Genomic DNA, 16,500 nt, shown 5'->3' with positions numbered 1-16,500 from the left:
ATTTCCTGCATGAAATCTCGTAATGGGAGATTGATAAAAAAAAGGAGAACTAATATTTAATTAGGTTACCCGGACTATGTCATTACTATATGAAGCAGTCGCCGGTTCTCCAAAAAGTCATTGTAAATAAAATATATATAAAATAATAAAATCATTTACGTCTCTCGGCTTGTCTCCGTGTTCGCGGCAAGCTAACAAGCTGCTACCCAATATTTGTCGAGGCTTATCCGTATCCGGTAATAAATAAATTATACGTGATACCTAGTAATAATTCTTTTCACGGTCCCTTTGTTTTATAAAAAGTTACTATGTGTAATAATTAAGATACCGCTTCTATATCTCTTATCAGCGGCGTTACTCAACTCAGAGGCAGCCGTGCCGGCGCCGAATTTTACGATAGCCCGAGTTACATTTTTTTTTCTTATCTTTTATAACTACAATCTACCGATCTGTAACTACAACTTTTAGTTTCCTAATACAAATTTGGTCTCCTCGTACCGCCGACCTAGTTATCTCTCTATCATTCCAAATAATATTTTCTTTACTTGATCTATGTATTCCCCGTTGTTGCCAAGCAATCCCCACTCACTAGAAATTCATACTTCCCCTCTCCTGGCGAATAAGCTGTTCGAATTCCCCTCTCTGTTACTAAGCGATCACCAGGTTAGCTCTTTCGTTTCTGTGAGCTGCGCACCTGATCCATGTTGCTAAGTCATCCCTACTCCAAAAGTATTAAGACCCAGCTACCTCCTTTCTTTCAATAACCTGCGCACCTAATCCACGCATTTCTCCTAGCTACCAAGCGCATTCACTATAGAAGAGTTCTAGTCCCTCATCCCCACTTCCCTTCTTATCACGGCAGTAGCCCACCTTCCAAGGCAGAAGACCTTGTAGCCACTTCTTTCTAACGTTTCCCCCACTCCAAAGAGTCTAAACATTGTAAGGAAGGGGGCCGGTCCACACTAGCTGGTAGCCATTGTAACGCTCGGAGATTTCCCCGAAAAGATAAGACCTTCCATTTTGGTTTTTATCATTATCATTATAGTCAGAGAAGCCTTAGAAGTTCTAGGCCATGTACCCCCCTTCTGGTCGGTAAACGCCTAATCTCTAGCTTATATAAAGAGGCCCACACGGGACCAGAGCGCCCACTTCTAATATTTTTTTGTCGTAACAAGTACATCCGTAATTACTCTCAATTTTCCTTGTTGTAATTTCTTTTAAGAATTATTAAACCCTTTAACGCTACGGTTAATTTAACGTCGTAAATTCAAGAATTACTTAACTTTTTTTATCGTACGGTTTATATTATATCATCATACTGATTATTCGGAATTTATCCACCGATTATTTTTCATCTTTATTTCTCACACAATTCTTCCGCCAGTTCTTGTATTTTTTTTTTAAATTAATTCTTGACTTTCGTAACGTCGTAAATCGCTACGGTAACCGTATTTTCCTCTAAAGGAATTAAATTCATTCGACTCTGAATTCACTCGGAAGTCTATTTTCATGCAATCTCCCCTTTGAGGTTCAAAAATCGCGAAAATAGTAAATTCAGTGACAACAGAATCAACCGAGAAGATCGTCCACTACGCATCCACCTTCGCACTAATCGCCGCCAAGCAGCCACACCTACAAATCGAGAAGAGTCCAAGTGTACTGTCCAGCCATCAGCTCGTTATTGTAGACAACATTTCTGAACCAGTAATTTCAATAAATCAGCATCAATAGTAAGTTTGTTATTTTATTCAGTAATTTTAAGGAAAATATACGCCCATCCTGTCCTTATTCATGCTCGGCACCAAATAACGTGGTCCCCGTTACCCGAGTAAAGGACTTCAGTGTCTTGACTCAAAATAAGGGACTGAAGTACATGTTAGGTCAATCCGGACGTAACATAAATAAAAATTTTGGTGTCAGAAGTGGGATTTGCGTTTGAAATGCCCGCGGTGTCCGAGCATGCCTAAACGGACTCCCCCGGTAACAAGATCGCGTAGTCAAAATCGACAACAAGTCGGAGGCCAGATAGAGGGTACCGATTGGAGTAAAATAAACCCGTTAGACTTAACACCGGATCAGCGAGTTCTATTTAACCAACAATTTACACAATCGGGCTCCTCAAGTACGGTCGGAAGTACCTCAAGTCAATTAACGGCAGCGGAGCAGGCCAGACGGGAGCGAGAAAGAGCGCTCGAGTTAGAACGTGAATCCAAATTAAGTGCGGAGGAGAGAGCGCGTCAAATCGAAGAGCAAAGACGGTTACGGGAAGAGCAAGAACGTGAAACAGAGAGAGCGCGTCAAATCGAAGAGCAAAGACGGTTACGGGAAGATCAAGAGCGCGAAACAGAGAGAGCGCGTCAAATCGAAGAGCAAAGACGGTTACGGGAAGATCAAGAGCGCGAAACAGAGAGAGCGCGTCAAATCGAAGAGCAAAGACGGTTACGGGAAGAGCAAGAACGGGAAGAACGGCGACTTAGAGAAGCAGCAGGCGCGCGTGTGGAGGGTGATCGGGTGAGACGGGAAATTAATTTTGATAACTTGGCCATCGCACCGGCCGGCGAGCAAATACCCGCACCAGATATGAATCAAATACATGTCGTTTTACCAAACTCAATTAAATATGCAGTCGAGGCGGTCCCTTATTTCACGGGTCAGAATATACCACTGGCCCATTTTATTGAAGGGTGCAAGGAGGCTAACGCGATGGTGCCCGCTGAACACGAACAGAACTTAGTATTAATGTTGCGAAACAAATTACGGGGCGAAGCTCGGCGGACTATTCAAGGGCAAACATTTGTGACGGTAAATGCTCTTTTATCCCACCTCAAGGAGTATTACGAGCCTCCCAAATCGTTGTATCAATTACAAGGGGAGATGGGAAGAATTTTTCAGCGCGACGACGAATCAGCATTATCTTATACCAACCGAGTTTTCGAACTAGGGAACCAAATATTAGATGTAGTAAAATCGCAGATGCCGGGCAACGAACCCTTACCCGCACCAGAAACCACTAGGTACGAAAACGAATTCCGAGATTGCTTAAGGGGTTAGGGGTACTCAGAGGCCTGAAAAAATGATGATTTTCAATAATTTTTTTTTTGTAGTTAATTACTTTATTTGACAAAAATAAAAACATAGCTTTATTAGAACACGTTTCGATTTGACTTCACGAAAATTTCAAAAAAAAAAATTAATAATTCAAAAAGTTATCGCTGTTTTTGTAGAGCCCGTTCCTCCCGAAGTCCTTTGCGGTGATCATCATAAGTCCTTGGAGATTCATCTAAAATCAATCGGACAAGAAAAATTAGTTTTATTAATAGATAATCTTGTGCCTGATCGAAGCTTTTTTTTTTTTTTTCGAAATTAACAAAATGGAGGCCTCAGGAAATTTTTTTCAAATTTTCGAGAAAAAAACCGACAGTTTATTGTTAAAAAAAAATCGAAATTTTTGAAAAAAAAAAAAATCCTTCGATCAGGCACGAGTTTTTAATGTATTTCAAAAGTACAATAAATTTTATTGAAATCTACCGAGCAGTTTTTAAGTTACAGTGATCACCAGTTCAGAAAACATAGTTTTGAGAAAAACGCATTTAAAGTTTTGCTATGGATTTATGTCGAATTATAAGAATTATTTAATAACTTACACTGAGTCATCTATTCCTGGACCATATAATAGCTCTTCAGCCGTCATAGCAGCTTCCAAAATATTGATTTGCTGGTGCCTACGTTGCAATCGACCTTCTCGGGTGTTATCATTAGCGCGCTTATCTGCTACTTTGATACGTGCAGCATCCATTCTTTCTGCATACCGATGAGAATTAGGCCCACAATTAAGTCCTAGTGTATTCATCAAGACTAATAATGAATTTATACCCTCATTAAATATACACATAGCAACGTATGCAGCTATTTGTACGACAGTAAAACTAGTATTTACCGTTTTTGGGCATATTTTCCATACTAGTTGGTTAAAGCTTTCATTATTATTCTGATTGAATCCACCTACACATCTTGAAAGTAAATTTTCATTACTAAGACCTTCGTATATAGGCTTGATAGCTTTTAAAACATCAGAAGGTAAGGGAGAATAATCGTGAGAATAGGTATCAAGCTCTCCTCTTGCTTCAGCGCGCTGGTAAGAGCACCAAGATTCTTCGCCTTTTGGACACATATCATGATTCGGTTTTTCATCACTCGAATTTCATCAAATTTATTATTCGAAATTCAGTACTGCTGTCTTCAGGTACATCATCTTCAGTGTTTTGTTTTAATTTTTTAGAAGATGTACTCTGAATACTTTCATCACTTTCGGCTGTTTTCGGATTAAAAACATTCTTTCTTTTGACTGAACGCGACTTATTAATTTTTTCAGAACTCCGAAGTTCTCTTGAAACCTTTCTAGAATCACGTCCCATGGTTAATAATTTAATTCACTTGAGAAATAATTTATCACAAAACTATCGACTGATCAGTGCAACGACTACAGGTATACTGGCAACCAAAAATTATTTTTCAGTTCTTGTACTACCTACAAATTGTGAATATATGTAGAAGGATTTATATATATATATATATATATATATATATATATATATATATATATATATATATATATATATATATATATATATATATATATATATATATATAATTATACATACATTAAAATGGGGAGATATTCATGGCAATGAAACCCGAAAGGTCGGTTGCTTGCAGCTGTTTCTAGCTACCTGCTCTCGAATGCCACGTAGCACCCGAGCGTCCTTTGGTCATTGTTAAATAACTCGAAAAGAATTTGTCGGATTCACTTCAAATTTTCACACAATATTTTAAAAATATTATACTTTAAGAAAATGCAAAAAAAAAAAAATCGATTTTTTGAAAATTCTGACTACCCCTAACCCCTTAATACGCGGACTTAAGCCGGAAGTGGAACAGAAAATTTCGAAAAATCGACTTTACCGCGAAACCGCAATCGAAGCCGTGAAAATTGAAAAAGATTTACGTGCTAAGGAATTGTTACGGGGAAAAACCCCGTCTAGAAGAGATATAAACTACTCAAACCGAAGCTTTGACTATGAATTACCGAATAATCGAGACGGCAAGCGAGTAGGGGTAGTACAGGGACAATCTGTTGTATGTCAAATTTGTAATAAAACCGGCCATAGTGCCTTAACATGTTACCAACGGGACCTAAATCGGGACATTAACACACGTGAACGATTTCCCAATAACTTAACTAATGATTATAGTAATAATCGATATGGTAATAATAATAATGCAAACCTGCACCCATATCGCGGAGTTAATAATCGGTATAACGGTAATAACGGAACGCGAAGCAATAACTACTCACAAAACGGCAATAATAACAGAAGTAACGAAAATAATGGTCAAGGGTGGTATGAAAGTTCCTATGGAAATAATTATAGGAACAATGACCAGTACAATCGTAATAGCGCTAACCAGAATTCAATTAATAATACCAATTCAAGAAACGAATTGATTCCTCCAACTTTTAACCGCGAACGTGTGAACGGAAAAGGGGACGAAAGAATTTGTTACTATTGTAAATCACCTGGACACTTTATGGTAGATTGCACAAAAAGAAGGGATAATAATCGCAGGTCATTTATGGATGGGGCGCCAGGCCCATCCACTAATGAACGGGCACGCGCCAGTAACGAAGACAGGTCGGGAAACTACCAAAACCCCCTGCGTTCGGGCGCATCGCGGGAGGTCGGGAGATCCGAGCGTCCGGTCATGCAGGTCATCGCGGAAGAGATGGACACGGAAGAACCATTGGAGACTTTCCAGTGGCAGTAGTTAAGCTTAGCCATGATTGCGAAGCCCCTACTATAAAAATAATGTCTAAAGAAATATTTGATTCGGCTGTTTTAATGATAGATACGGGATGTGAAATAAATTTACTGAAATATAGTATGGTTACTCCAGACACTTGGATTGACCGGGGCGAGGTATTAAAATTAACGGGAATTACTCCGGAATTTGTTTTTACCCTAGGCAAAATAAATACTGAATTTTATGGTATTCCAATTATATTCCATTTAGTCCCGAATAAATTTCCAATAAAAGGAAGTGGAATCTTGGGATCAAAATTTCTGAAAGATAACGATATAGATGTACTTTATTCTCAGGGGTGTCTAAAGATTCAAGGGTGTAAGGTAGAGTTCGAACACGAGGAAACGGTAATTATACCGGCTCGCACGAAAGCGGGATTTTACATCCGTGTTGCTAATCCAGAAGTAGAAACGGGATACGTACCGAGACTAAAAATTAATAGAGGAATTTATTTGGGAAATGCGCTTGTGACCAATAGAAATGGGAGGGCGCATATGTTTATAATTAACACAACGTCGAAGGAAATAGAAATAGCAGTACCGGTCGTTACACTGGAACCATATACGGAGATAAACTATTTTGATGCTTTTATTAAAGACGAAAATGTTTGGGTGAATGATGATACCAGTAAAGGTACCGCTCTTGTCATTGAAAATAATAAGGATATCGAGCATGCTCTTAATGACAGCGATAATTTTAGAATTTTTAATAGCGGGGAGAATACCGCCGGAATAATTAATAATATTGAAAATTTAAGTACTAGTGAACATGTTGTCGGGAAAGTAAACTTTAGGAGAGATAAAAATCGCGGTGAAAATATTGGCGATAATTTTAGAATTTTTAATAGCGGGGAGAATACCGCCGGAATAATTAATAATATTGAAAATTTAAATACTAGTGAACATGTTGTCGGGAAAGTAAACTTTGGGAGAGATAAAAATCGCGGTGAAAATATTGATGATAATTTTGGAATTTTTAATAGCGGGGAGAATACCGCCGGAATAATTAATAATATTGAAAATTTAAGTACTAGTGAACATGTTGTCGGGAAAGTAAACTTTGGGAGAGATAAAAATCGCGGTGAAAATATTGGCGATAATTTTAGAATTTTTAATAGCGGGGAGAATACCGCCGGAATAATTAATAATATTGAAAATTTAAATACTAGTGAACATGTTGTCGGGAAAGTAAACTTTGGGAGAGATAAAAATCGCGGTGAAAATATTGATGATAATTTTGGAATTTTTAATAGCGGGGAGAATACCGCCGGAATAATTAATGATATTGAAAATTTAAATACTAGTGAACATGTTGTCGGGAAAGTAAACTTTGGGAGAGATAAAAATCGCGGTGAAAATATTGATGATAATTTTGGAAATTTTAATAGTGGGGAGAATACCGCCGGAATAATTGATAACATTGAAAATTTAAATACTAGTGAACATGTTGTTGAGAAGGTAAACTTGGGGAGAGATAAAAATCGAAGTAAAAAAATCGATAATAATTTTGAAATTTTCAACAGCGGGGAAGATATCTCTGAAAGAATTGATAAATTTGAATACTTAAATGTCAGCGATAATTGTAGAGATTTTAGGATAGGAAAGAGGACCACCAAAACAAAAGATAGAGTCGAAAATTTTAATAATGAAGAAAATAGACTCGGAGTTAACACTAAACCTCGGGACATCGATGGTACCTTTAAGGAAATAAGGTTTCAACCAAACAGATACTCAGACACTCTAGGTAAGAACGATAATTTTGACCAGAGAGAACAGCGGGTCGAAACGATTATGAATTTATTAAGACATGATCATATGAACGAGGAAGAGAAAGATAGTATATTAGAACATGTCAGGGAACACTGCGATAGCTATTTTATTCCGGGAGACAAGTTAAGTTGCACGAACGTACTGACGCATAAAATCAAGACTACCGATGATGTACCGGTATTTACGCGACAATATCGATACCCTCAAACGCTGAGGGGAGAAATTAATCGACAAGCGAAGGAGTTGGAGGAACAGGGAATTATCGTGCCGTCGGTATCGCCGTATAATACAGCCGTATGGATTGTCCCGAAGAAACCTGACTCCCAGGGTAATAAAAAATACCGACTAGTGCTTGATTTTCGACCGCTGAATGAAAAAACTGTGGGCGACGCACAGCCGTTACCCCTGATAACTGAAATTTTAGAGCAATTGGGGGGAGCAATTTATTTCTCCACGTTAGATTTAAAGTCCGGTTATCACCAGGTTGAGGTAGACCCAGCGGATCGCCACAAAACTGCGTTTTCTACCGCATTCGGTCATTTCGAGTTTTCGCGAATGCCCTTTGGACTTAAAACCGCACCTGCTACCTTCCAGCGTATAATGAATATAGTTCTATCGGGGCTACAAGGGGTCGAAGTATTTGTGTATTTAGATGACATTGTTATATATGCGGCCTCGCTAGAGGAACATGCTTTAAAACTAGAAAGAGTTATGAAACGCCTCGAGGCAGCTAATTTAAAACTTCAACCAGATAAATGTGAATTTTCGCGCAGGGAAGTTATTTATTTAGGTCACATAATATCAGCCGATGGGGTCCGACCTGACCCATCCAAGGTTACTGCAGTAAAAAACTTTCCGCGTCCCCGAACTCAAAAAAATATTCGTCAGTTTTTAGGACTAGCGGGTTACTATCGACGCTTTATTCACCGATTCTCGCAAATTGCAAAACCCCTAACTAATTTACTGAAGAAGAATATGGCTTTTGAATGGGGTGATAGCCAACAAACGGCGTTCGAAGCGTTACGCGACAAGCTATGCGAAGAACCAGTTCTCCAATACCCTGACCCGACACAATCTTTTGTAGTAACCACCGACGCGTCAGGTATCGCTATTGCAGGGATCCTGAGTCAAGGTCCCATTGGGAAGGATAGACCAGTAGAATACACTTCCCGCGTTTTGAACGAGAACGAACAGAAATATAGCACGTATGAAAAGGAAGCGTTAGCAATATTACATTCGGTATCGCAGTTCCGGCCATACTTGTACGGGCGCCCCTTCAAGTTGGTTACAGATCATAAACCGCTAGTCTGGATGCAAACTGCGAAGGACCCTACGTCACGGTTGACCCGGTGGAGACTAAAATTGCAAGAATATCAATTCGAAGTCGTATATAAGGCCGGAAAAACAAACGTTAATGCGGATGCACTATCACGAAACCCCCCCGAATACTTCACCGGGAACCCAACAGAACATAGCGAAATGAGCGAAGAAGAAATGATGGACAAGCGTGAACCTCAAATATTAGTAATAACACGGGCTCAAGCTGCCAAGGCCAAAGCCGAGGACACAGATCAGCCACAACCTTCGACGTCCTATGATAATCCTATCGCCGCACGAACCCGAAGTTCGAATAAGGGTATTGAGAAACATTCGGACAAAAGCGAGGAAAAGAAATTTCTAGACTTAGATAATACAAAGATCGTGGGGTCAAATGAATTAAATCCTTCTCGAAAAACTCTTAAGGCAATAATACCGAGAATTTCGGGAAACCCGCGTTTCCGGTGGGAAGCCGACGACGATTACGACGGGAATGAAGCAGAAGAAGAGAGCGGTGAAGACTCAGATTTAGGAAGGGAAGAGGAGGAGACGTTGGACCTCAAAAGAAATCGGTCGGGCGTGCCTCGGCGGGTAGTAGAAACTCGGGATCATATCTACATGCAAAAAAATAATTATCTTTACTTTATAAATGAAGAGGGTGAGCCCTGTGACGAGGGGTCAAGAAAAATGAACGAACGATCATTACTACCTCGTTTTAAGAATTTACAGGCGAAGAGTATAACGTTGATACGGGTTGGAAAGCGTCATCATATTGCAATAGTGTTAAATTCACAGGAGGTCCTCGATTGGAAATGGGTACGAAACGCTTTAACAAACGTACTAGGACGGCTAAGGTTACGAGCCGTAAGCATAGCTAAATCGCGAATCATTAACGGAAAAACTTGGAATCAAGTACTGGCAATATTACGCGATTGTTTCGTGGGCACTGAAACTACATTAGTTATATGCCTCGGTATGGTCGAATACGTAGATCGTGCGAATCGTAAGAGAATTCTGGAAGAGACCCATACTTCCGCTATTGGTGGGCACAAGGGCGTCACGAAAACCTACAATCGCGTCCGATTACGTTATTATTGGGAGGACATGAAACTAGATATACAGAATTTCATTCAAAATTGTTTGTCGTGCCAACTATCCAAGTTAAGGCGTAATAAAATGAAACAACCAATGCAGATTACCGACACTCCAGAAAGTGCATTCGACAAGGTTGCAATAGACATCGTCGGTCCACTATCAAGAACAAGAAATGGTAATTTATATATTTTAACCGCACAAGATTTATTAACCAAATTAGTAGTTGCGATACCACTGAAGAAAACAACTTCAGAGGAAATCGCCAGGGCTTTTACAAAGCGCGTGATCTGCGTGTACGGACCACCCAAATCCATCCTCACTGACCAAGGTGCAAACCTTATTAGCCAGTTAATGCGAGAGTTTGCAAAAATATTTAGAATAAAGAGATACCGTACCACCGCATTCCACCCCCAATCCAATGGATCGTTGGAGCGTTCCCACCATTCATTAGTCGAATATTTGAAACAATTCGCGAATCAGGAAGAGGAATGGGACGAATGGTTAGAGCTGGCCACCTTTTCGTATAATACTAGTGTCCACGAAGGAACTCGTTATCAACCCTTCCAATTAGTATATGGACGACCTGCCCGGTTACCCTCCAGCAAGTCCGAAGAGGATCCAGTACCCACGTATGAAGACTTCATCACTGAATTAACGATTCGAATTCATGAAGTACAAACCTTGGCCCGCGAAAATCTAATTTTAGCCAAGGAAAGGTCCAAAAGATACTACGATCGTAACTCAACCATTGTAACATTTCACCCTGGTGATTATGTGTTCTTACTGAAGGGGCACAAAAAAGGAAAATTGCACCTACCGTATGACGGACCACATGAAATAGTGGAAGTCATGCCTGATGGTAACGTGAAGCTGAAAATAAACCGTAAATTCAAAATAATACATCCTAATCGGTTAGCCTACTCCCACATACAACCCGTTGATGAGGAAGGTGATAGTAGCTCCGACGAGTAGGATTATATACAAAAACGAGGGTGGGGTAAGAACCCCCAACACCCAGCGTGACAACCAACAAGAAATTTCTTTTATATATTTTTTTTATATATAGATATTTTCTTTTTCTCTTTTCTTCTTGTATTTTTTTTTTTTCTCTATCTTATCCCTTGTGCCCCTTAATTACGCAAGGGAAGGAACCATAAAATTGATTAATGGTGGCCATAACAATCATTACAGCACCAATGTCGCAGGACAGTGAACCATCGCGCAGGCCACCGACGCTCCCTTTGGTGATTGGAAATAGGTCAACCTCGCACATCGAGGCTCCACGATTCATCCAATATGCCTCTGAGCAACGTAGACTCGAGACGTTTGTCGGTTGGACGGGACCTCCCACGCTGCCCCGAGAACTAGCTGCAGCAGGGTTTTTCTATCTCGGCAACGGGGACCAAGTCACTTGTTACGAATGTGCACTACGGATTGAACGATGGGAAGAGGGCGACGACCCTATCGTCGCCCATAGACGTTGGCAAACGAATTGTCGGTTTGTTCAAACCCTACCTAGGTTCGATATAACGATCGCTACGGGGCCACCACCCACTGAATTTAGGCAGAGCAGTCTCCTCTTGGGCGGGAATCGTATTATTGCCCCTACACCCCCCACAGAACTGAATCTTCCTCAACCCTCCCCCGTTCTCAAACTCGGACATTTGAACCTGGCCAAACCGCGAGGTCCCATGTACCCTGAGTGCTCCAGTTACGACCGAAGATTGGAAACTTTTCGTGATTGGCCCCTGACCAACGCCCAATCTAAAGAACAATTGGCAGAAGCCGGCTTCTTCTATATCAATCAGAACGATCAGACCTTGTGTTACCACTGTGGAGGGGGTTTAAAACATTGGGTAAGGGAGGACGACCCTTGGGTTGAACACGCTAGATGGTTTAACAAATGCTACTGGTTATGGTCAGTAAAGGGGCAAGCCTTTGTTGACCGCGTCCAAGATCAGCCAGGGGACTCAACGACTTCAGAAAGTTCCGAACCCTCAGAGCAAGATCCCCAGGTGTTTAACTTTGAACCCGATACCTTTTCCGAGGAGGGGAGTGACGCGGCCACAATTGTAGAGCCGACCTGGGAACCAAAGGACCAAGGTCTGTGCAAGATTTGCTTCAACGAAGATTTGGGGATAGTTTTCTTACCCTGTGGTCATTTAGTAGCCTGTACCAAATGTGCCCCTAGTCTAACCCGCTGTGCCGTTTGCCGGGAACCTATAATACTAGTGGCTCGCGCAGTAATCTCTTAAGTTCTCTCTAGTAAGGAACTAATTATATATACAAATATATATATATATATATATGCGCATGGTAGTAATAAGAATAAGTTTATATGGTGACAGTTATTATGATAACCCCCTAGTTGTTAATAACATTTTTTTTTTTTTAGGATAAACGCCCCACTATTTTTTTTTTCTTCTCCCCCGTATCATAATCAAAGGAAGCAAAAAGGGACATTCCTATAACTATTTCTACACAATAAATTAAAGGTGATTGTATCATTTGATAATCCATTATATGAGAGGTCATAATCTTTTACAGAAGTAAAGAGAATGGCGGGATATCATAACACTACATCGGGTTCCTATCATAGGAATAGGACGTGGGATCAACCGCACCAAACATGCATCGTGATTGACATTCAGGGATTTGAAGATGACCACGGACATTTGGTTCCTAAGGAAATCGCAGTTCTGGATATCGGGCAGTCAAACCAGGATCATTGGGTAGTCGATTACCCGGGTTCATTGTACAATTTAGCCTATAAAACTCGTCGGTCCAATGTAGTTAGGACAGCTTCGCATGGGATGGTCTGGGAAACTAGGGGAATCGATATCGAAATGACCTATCGGCGTCTACACCACCTAGTACGCATATCGACTCAAGTTTACGGGTTCACCACCGAAGTAACAAAGTTCCTAATGGATATCACGGGAGCACAAATAATTGACTTGTCGTTACAAATGCCCCCCACCGGACAGCTACCAATTACGGAAGACTTTTGTTTCTTTCATGGCCGGGAATTGAACCGAAGATATTTTTGTGCGTTAAATAATGTACACCGAGCTAAACTCTGGTTAACTAGAGAAGCGTCCGGAAACCCTAATGATAGTTACGATGTCCCTCGCTCTTTACTCCTAGAAAATAATACATACGTAGCCATGGGACCGGGAACCGCTTTAACATATCTCGGGGGACCTCCACCTCTCCCCTTGCTGCCCAATTCTCCTAGTACCTCAAGTAAGAGTGAAGAGATCAAGACAGAATCAACTCCATTGATAAGTTTAGGGAATTTTCCAACCTGGGAATCGACTTACGAAAACCCAAGAGAAGTTGCAACAACCCCAAATACACCAGTAGGAAGGAAGAAGATATTCCACAAATTACGCCGTACCACGAGTGTCCGAGGGTGGCAGACCATATTTACCCTCTGGCTCACGCTATTGTTCTCTCCAGTAGGAGCACTTATTGGATATGACTGTGGAGCACCAGGCCTGAACGTCACGACCTTATCATTGCTGAATGTGGGCGAATGCAATATTCCAGAACCTAAGGTAAATACAACTCAATTACGTATTCAATTGCTTCAACTAAATGAGTACTCCAGTACTAGAGTTATTCAATGTAAAATAAACATAAAACGAACCATCACCCACTGCGGAATCCATAGTCATAGCTCCATCGTCAAGGGAGCCGAAAACACTTATTTACAATCGATAGGGGCAGATGAGTGTCAAAGTATTCATAACACGGGAATTGTCCACTTGGGAGTGGACACTCAGGTTGTAGGTCTCAAATCAAATTCCTCTTCGTCTCATAGTATTACCTTGGCGGGGGCGATCGAGCCTAACGGGGGATGCGAAGGAGTAACTTATTCAGACCCATATGGGGTGTGGAATAACGTGGTCGTACAGGGGTATGCAACCATCGAACTGAGGGATTATTATGCCCAGGTAGATTTGGAAAAGAATCTGGTGCTCCTACGATCCGGGGTTGTATGTCCGTTGGCCGAGGGCAGCTGTTCCGATATTGACGCGGGAAACACATTTTGGTCACCACTACCTACCGACGGCTGTGTTGGTGAACGGTATCAGGTCTTGTACGACGGCCCTGCCTCGAAAATAATCGATGAGGGTGGCAAAAATAAGGAGAACAAGGAAGTAGTATACACCGTAGTAAGCAGGGACGTTACATTTGCGTTTTTACGAAAAGGGCGTCAAATGCTATGTGGATACCAGCTCATACGAACCGAGCATCCGCAACTATTTGTCATAGAATACACCGAGGTAAATGTTTTTCCTAAAAAAAAGGCAGCCATCAGTAAGAACGCTGACCTTATGGCCTACGTAAATTCGAAATTTGTATACGTCGAGCGTCACATTAGAACGCAAGTAGATCATCTCTATCGCGATATTCTAAAACATAAGTGCGACTTGGAGGTTCAAATACTAAAAAACTCTCTGATGCACGCTACTCAAACCCCCGATGAATTCGCGTATCATTTAATGAAGGGGCCGGGGTATATGGCTGTCGTGGCTGGAGAAGTTATCCATCTAATTAAGTGTGTACCGGTAAACGTACGGGTGCGAACAACAGATGAATGCTACCAACAATTACCTGTGTCTAAGGACAACGACTCGAGTGTATTCCTAACTCCTCGAACTCACATCCTACTAAATTCTGGTACCCAAATTAATTGTAACTCTATTTTGCCTACTATGTATATGTTGGCCGATTCCTGGTATACCTTCACTCCAAAACTAACCGCCATTACCGCGCCAGATAACCTGAAGCCTGCAACGACTGCAACTTGGGCGTATGTAAACCCCAGTTCATTAGCGACTAGCGGGATTTATAGTTATGAAGACCTGAAAAATCTACGATCTAGCATAATGTTCCCCGCCGAACGGCCCACTGTATTAAATACATTGGCTCGTACTATCACGGGCCAACCATCCCAACGTCAGGGTGCCAATTTCGTCAATCTGCTTGATGAAGATGCCCTGGCAAAGATCGCAGAAGGGGCCTGGGTAAGAATCTGGGGATCATTTCTGACTTTTGGTACTGCTAGTGCCGGAATAATCGGCTTATTATTAATTATTCGTTTCGTAAAACTAGCCGTGGATACGGTAATCCATGGTTACGCCCTTCACTCGATATACGGGTGGTCCGTCCATTTAGTGGGAGCGGTATGGAGTTCCGTCACCCATTTACTCATTCACCTGGGAACGAAGAAACCCACCCTAGAAAGTATACCACCAGAGTCATCACCCACCGCCCCCGTAACCACTGACAATTCAGAAGATACAGAACCAACAATCGTCGTACCACCACAAACTTATTACACTTACCTACGACAAGCCGCTCACGAGGTACATGTTTAATTGTTATAGGAATAATGGACCCTTTCGAACTCCAGTATATTCTCGGACCTACAACGCAACCGGAACAAACCAGTTCAGAAGAAGAATTAGAGGAATACCTTACACAGTTAGTAACTCACTTACCGGATGAACTACAACGCGTATCTTCACTTTCCGTGTCCGACCCCCTTTCATCCCCGTTACCCCCTTTTAAGGATAGATTTCAAGATATTTCTCCCGAGACCCGAGTCAATCTTTCATGCCAAACAAAACGAATTAAGAAAAACACCCCGAGTCTGGAAGAAATCGAAGAACAGCTTTCCCCACCTCCGCCCGCTACGACTTCTACCAACGGTCAAACGTTTATGGTTCAAGAGACCGAGGGTCCACTCACCTCACGGAAAATGACCTTAAGGAAAAGGCAACCAGTAGTACCACCCGAAACAAATTTATCACTAACGTCCTTGGGAGCAAACTCAAAGGTACGTTCCCATAAAAAGAAATCCTCTCAGAAAAATGCTCTAAACCCTCCCCCTCAACCAGAAATTCCTTTTACCTTCATTTCCAATTCCCCCCGTTCAGTAACTACCTCCAACTCTGCCCGGGCTATACTTGCCGCGTACGCGTCAGAACCCAACAAAAAGGGGGACTTGCGTCAAAATAGTATCATTGAAATTCCACCATCGTTGCGTCCTTATAATGAAGCCATGCGCAATGTCCATGAAATTCTCCTGGAAATACCGGAATCCCAGCTGAAATTCCTTCGGTTCCGCACAGCAGTATCTACCTTAATGCAACAAGTTTTTTCTGACGTTTCTACATATAAGGCTGCGTTAGAACGTGATGCGTGGTATCCCATAAACCATTTGGTGTGCAAATCAGGTATGTCGTGGATTAGCGAAAAAGGAAGGCTTTGTAAAACTTGCGCCAGAAGTCTTGGGTTAACCAGAACTACTATACCAAACCAACCCTGGAGAGCTACTCCTACCCATTCTCTAGTTCAACGAACCCAGCTTTCTGATATAATATGCATGCGATGTTACCAGTCAATACATCGGATGAGTGACGCCACTAAATGCCCCGAGTGT

The 16,500-nt window shown here is 41.5% G+C and overlaps 2 protein-coding genes across 5 annotated transcripts; one reads left to right on the top strand and one right to left on the bottom strand.

Annotated features, from left to right (window-relative positions):
- Positions 1-3,049: 3,049 nt before the first annotated feature.
- Positions 3,050-4,868, bottom strand: LOC130664957 (uncharacterized). Of its 4 annotated transcripts, none has more exons than XR_008989492.1 (4): positions 4,662-4,868; positions 3,938-4,528; positions 3,645-3,837; positions 3,050-3,280 (listed from the first exon to the last, which is right to left on the bottom strand). XR_008989492.1 is itself a non-coding variant. In XM_057465164.1 (4 exons), exons 2-4 carry the CDS (start codon positions 3,957-3,959, stop codon positions 3,277-3,279), a joined length of 237 nt encoding a protein of 78 aa, XP_057321147.1. In that variant the 5' UTR covers positions 3,960-4,528; positions 4,662-4,834; the 3' UTR covers positions 3,050-3,276. The 4 variants fall into 4 exon arrangements, 3 of the variants coding, with proteins under 3 accessions (XP_057321147.1, XP_057321145.1, XP_057321146.1); XM_057465164.1 differs by having other exon boundaries at positions 3,645-3,855; positions 4,662-4,834; XM_057465162.1 differs by having other exon boundaries at positions 3,645-4,528; positions 4,662-4,841.
- Positions 4,869-11,209: 6,341 nt separating this feature from the next.
- LOC130665899 (baculoviral IAP repeat-containing protein 7-B-like) lies at positions 11,210-12,298 on the top strand. The gene has a single exon (XM_057466527.1). It carries the CDS (start codon positions 11,210-11,212, stop codon positions 12,296-12,298), a length of 1,089 nt encoding a protein of 362 aa, XP_057322510.1.
- The last annotated feature ends 4,202 nt before the right edge of the window (positions 12,299-16,500 follow it).

This window comes from Microplitis mediator, chromosome 3, assembly GCF_029852145.1.
Source record: "Microplitis mediator isolate UGA2020A chromosome 3, iyMicMedi2.1, whole genome shotgun sequence".
In the NCBI taxonomy this organism is placed as follows: domain Eukaryota; kingdom Metazoa; phylum Arthropoda; class Insecta; order Hymenoptera; family Braconidae; genus Microplitis; species Microplitis mediator.
The sequence above is the reverse complement of the archived record's forward strand: the minus strand, read 5'-3'. Positions and strand labels throughout refer to the sequence as shown.

Excerpts from the sequence above, each read along its gene's own strand:
- LOC130664957 (XM_057465162.1), bottom strand. The coding sequence starts at position 4,171 with ATGTGTCCAAAAGGCGAAGAATCTTGGTGCTCTTACCAGCGCGCTGAA.
- LOC130665899 (XM_057466527.1), top strand. The coding sequence starts at position 11,210 with ATGGTGGCCATAACAATCATTACAGCACCAATGTCGCAGGACAGTGAA.